The 2061-nt window shown below is 63.0% G+C and overlaps 1 protein-coding gene across 1 annotated transcript; it reads left to right on the forward strand.

Annotated features, from left to right (window-relative positions):
• Positions 1–582: 582 nt before the first annotated feature.
• Positions 583–2061, forward strand: IUM83_04541 (glutathione-disulfide reductase; the record flags this gene model as incomplete). The annotated part of the gene is made up of 1 exon (XM_067928627.1): positions 583–2061. One exon carries the CDS (start codon positions 583–585, stop codon positions 2059–2061), a length of 1479 nt encoding a protein of 492 aa, XP_067796337.1.

Consider the following 2061-nt stretch of genomic DNA (forward strand, 5'->3'; position numbering starts at 1 on the left):
TCTATCAAATACTGTAGTACATACATACAGTGCTGTATTATACTGTAATATGTAGAACTATCCACGCAACGAAAGATTTGCGCAGTGCGGACTACCGGCAACCACTATCGATCTACTGTTCCTCGTCATCACTAGCTGTGTTGACGGCCATGGCTCTGCTTGTAGTGCGACACTGAACGCAGATTCCGTCATGCTCGGCGTCGCAAAAGTGCCTTTGACAATTTCTAGCGAAACGTAGCCATCGGCAACGTTACGCAATCCACGTCTGCGACGTGTGGCAATCGACTGCGAACCTAAAGAATATACACGCATATTATTCATACACGTGTGCTGCTTCCTCGCATGTCAACACTGCGCTTCGCCTTGCAGGTTGCCGGACGTTGTCCCACCATCTCCCACGTGAGGCATTTCCACGCTGCTGATTGGCTCTCAACTGCTGTGTGGTCCACGCCGCCCGCTATCCGATCTTCAGCCTGACGTCACACAATCCAAAAAGCTCCCAAGAGCTCACCAAGGACCCCCCAAGCAGCACCAAGCAGCGCCTCCCCCCCCTTTCTCCCCCTCCCCCTCAACCCCCACACGATGAGCATGAGCGTGGTGTACGACTACATCGTGATCGGCGGCGGCAGCGGTGGCATGGCCTCGGCCCGCCGCGCCGCCACGTACGCCGCCAAGGTGCTGGTGGTGGAGCGCGGCCGCGAGTTCGACGGCATGGGCCTGGGCGGCACGTGTGTGAACTTCGGCTGCGTGCCCAAGAAGGTCATGTTCAACGCGGCGGCGCACGTGGAGCACCTGGCGCGCAACCAGGACTACAGCATCCGCACGGCGCCGCGGGCCTTCGCGTTCGGCGACTTCGACTGGGCCAACATGAAGACCAAGCGCGACGCCTACATCCAGCGCCTCAACGGCATCTACGAGCGCAACCTGGGCAACGCGCAGGTGGACCACGTGCAGGGCATCGCCAAGCTCGTGGCCAAGGACAAGGTGGAGGTGGCCGGCCAGGTCTTCACGGGCAAGCACGTGCTGCTGGCGCCCGGCGGCGTGCCCAGCGTACCGGACCTGCCCGGCATGGAGCACGTGATCGACAGCGACGGCTTCTTCAAGCTGGAGCAGCAGCCCAAGAAGGTGGCCGTGGTGGGCGCCGGCTACATCGCCGTGGAGATGGCCGGCATCTTCAACGTGCTCAAGAGCGACACCACGCTCTTCTGCCGCTTCGACCAGGTGCTGCGCAAGTTCGACCCGATCGTGCGCGACCTCGTGAACGAGGAGATGGAGAAGGCCGGCGTCACGTTCGTGCGCAACATGCGCGCCGCGCGCGTGGAGAAGCAGGCCGACGGCAAGCTCACGTTCGTCGTGACCATCGACGGTGAGGAGCAGAAGTTCCCCGACTTCGACGCCATCCTGTACGCCGTCGGCCGCGAGCCGCGCACCAAGGACCTCGGCCTCGAGGACGTGGGCATCAAGCTGTCCGAGGGCGGCTTCATTGAGGTGGACGCCCAGGAGAACACGTCAGTGCCAGGCGTGTATGCGATCGGCGACGCCACGGTGACGGGCTGGGAGCTCACCCCCGTCGCTATCGCTGCCGGCCGCCGTCTGGCCGATCGCCTCTTCGGCGGCGAGAAGGACGCGTGCCTGAACTACCACCAGATCCCGACCGTCATCTTCAGCCACCCGCCCATCGGCACGATCGGCTACACGGAGCCGGAGGCCGTGGCCAAGTTCGGCGAGGAGAACGTCAAGGTGTACACTAGCAAGTTCGTCAACCTGCTGCACTCCATGGCCGACCCGGAGCGCAAGGGCAAGACGGCCATGAAGGTCACTGTGGGCGAGAAGGAGACTGTCGTGGGTGTGCACGTCGCCGGCGAGGGCGCCGACGAGATGATCCAGGGTTTCGGCGTCGCGGTCAAGATGAACGCCACCAAGGCCGACTTCGACAACATCGTGGCCATCCACCCGACGGCTGCGGAGGAGCTCGTGACCATGGCGCCGTGGGGCATGATCAAGGACAAGATCGTGCTGTCCCCCGAGCCGGCGCGCCCCGCCCCCACGCCCAAGCAGTAA

This window comes from Phytophthora cinnamomi (genome assembly GCF_018691715.1).
Source record: "Phytophthora cinnamomi strain GKB4 chromosome Unknown Contig17, whole genome shotgun sequence".
NCBI lineage: Eukaryota > Oomycota > Peronosporomycetes > Peronosporales > Peronosporaceae > Phytophthora > Phytophthora cinnamomi.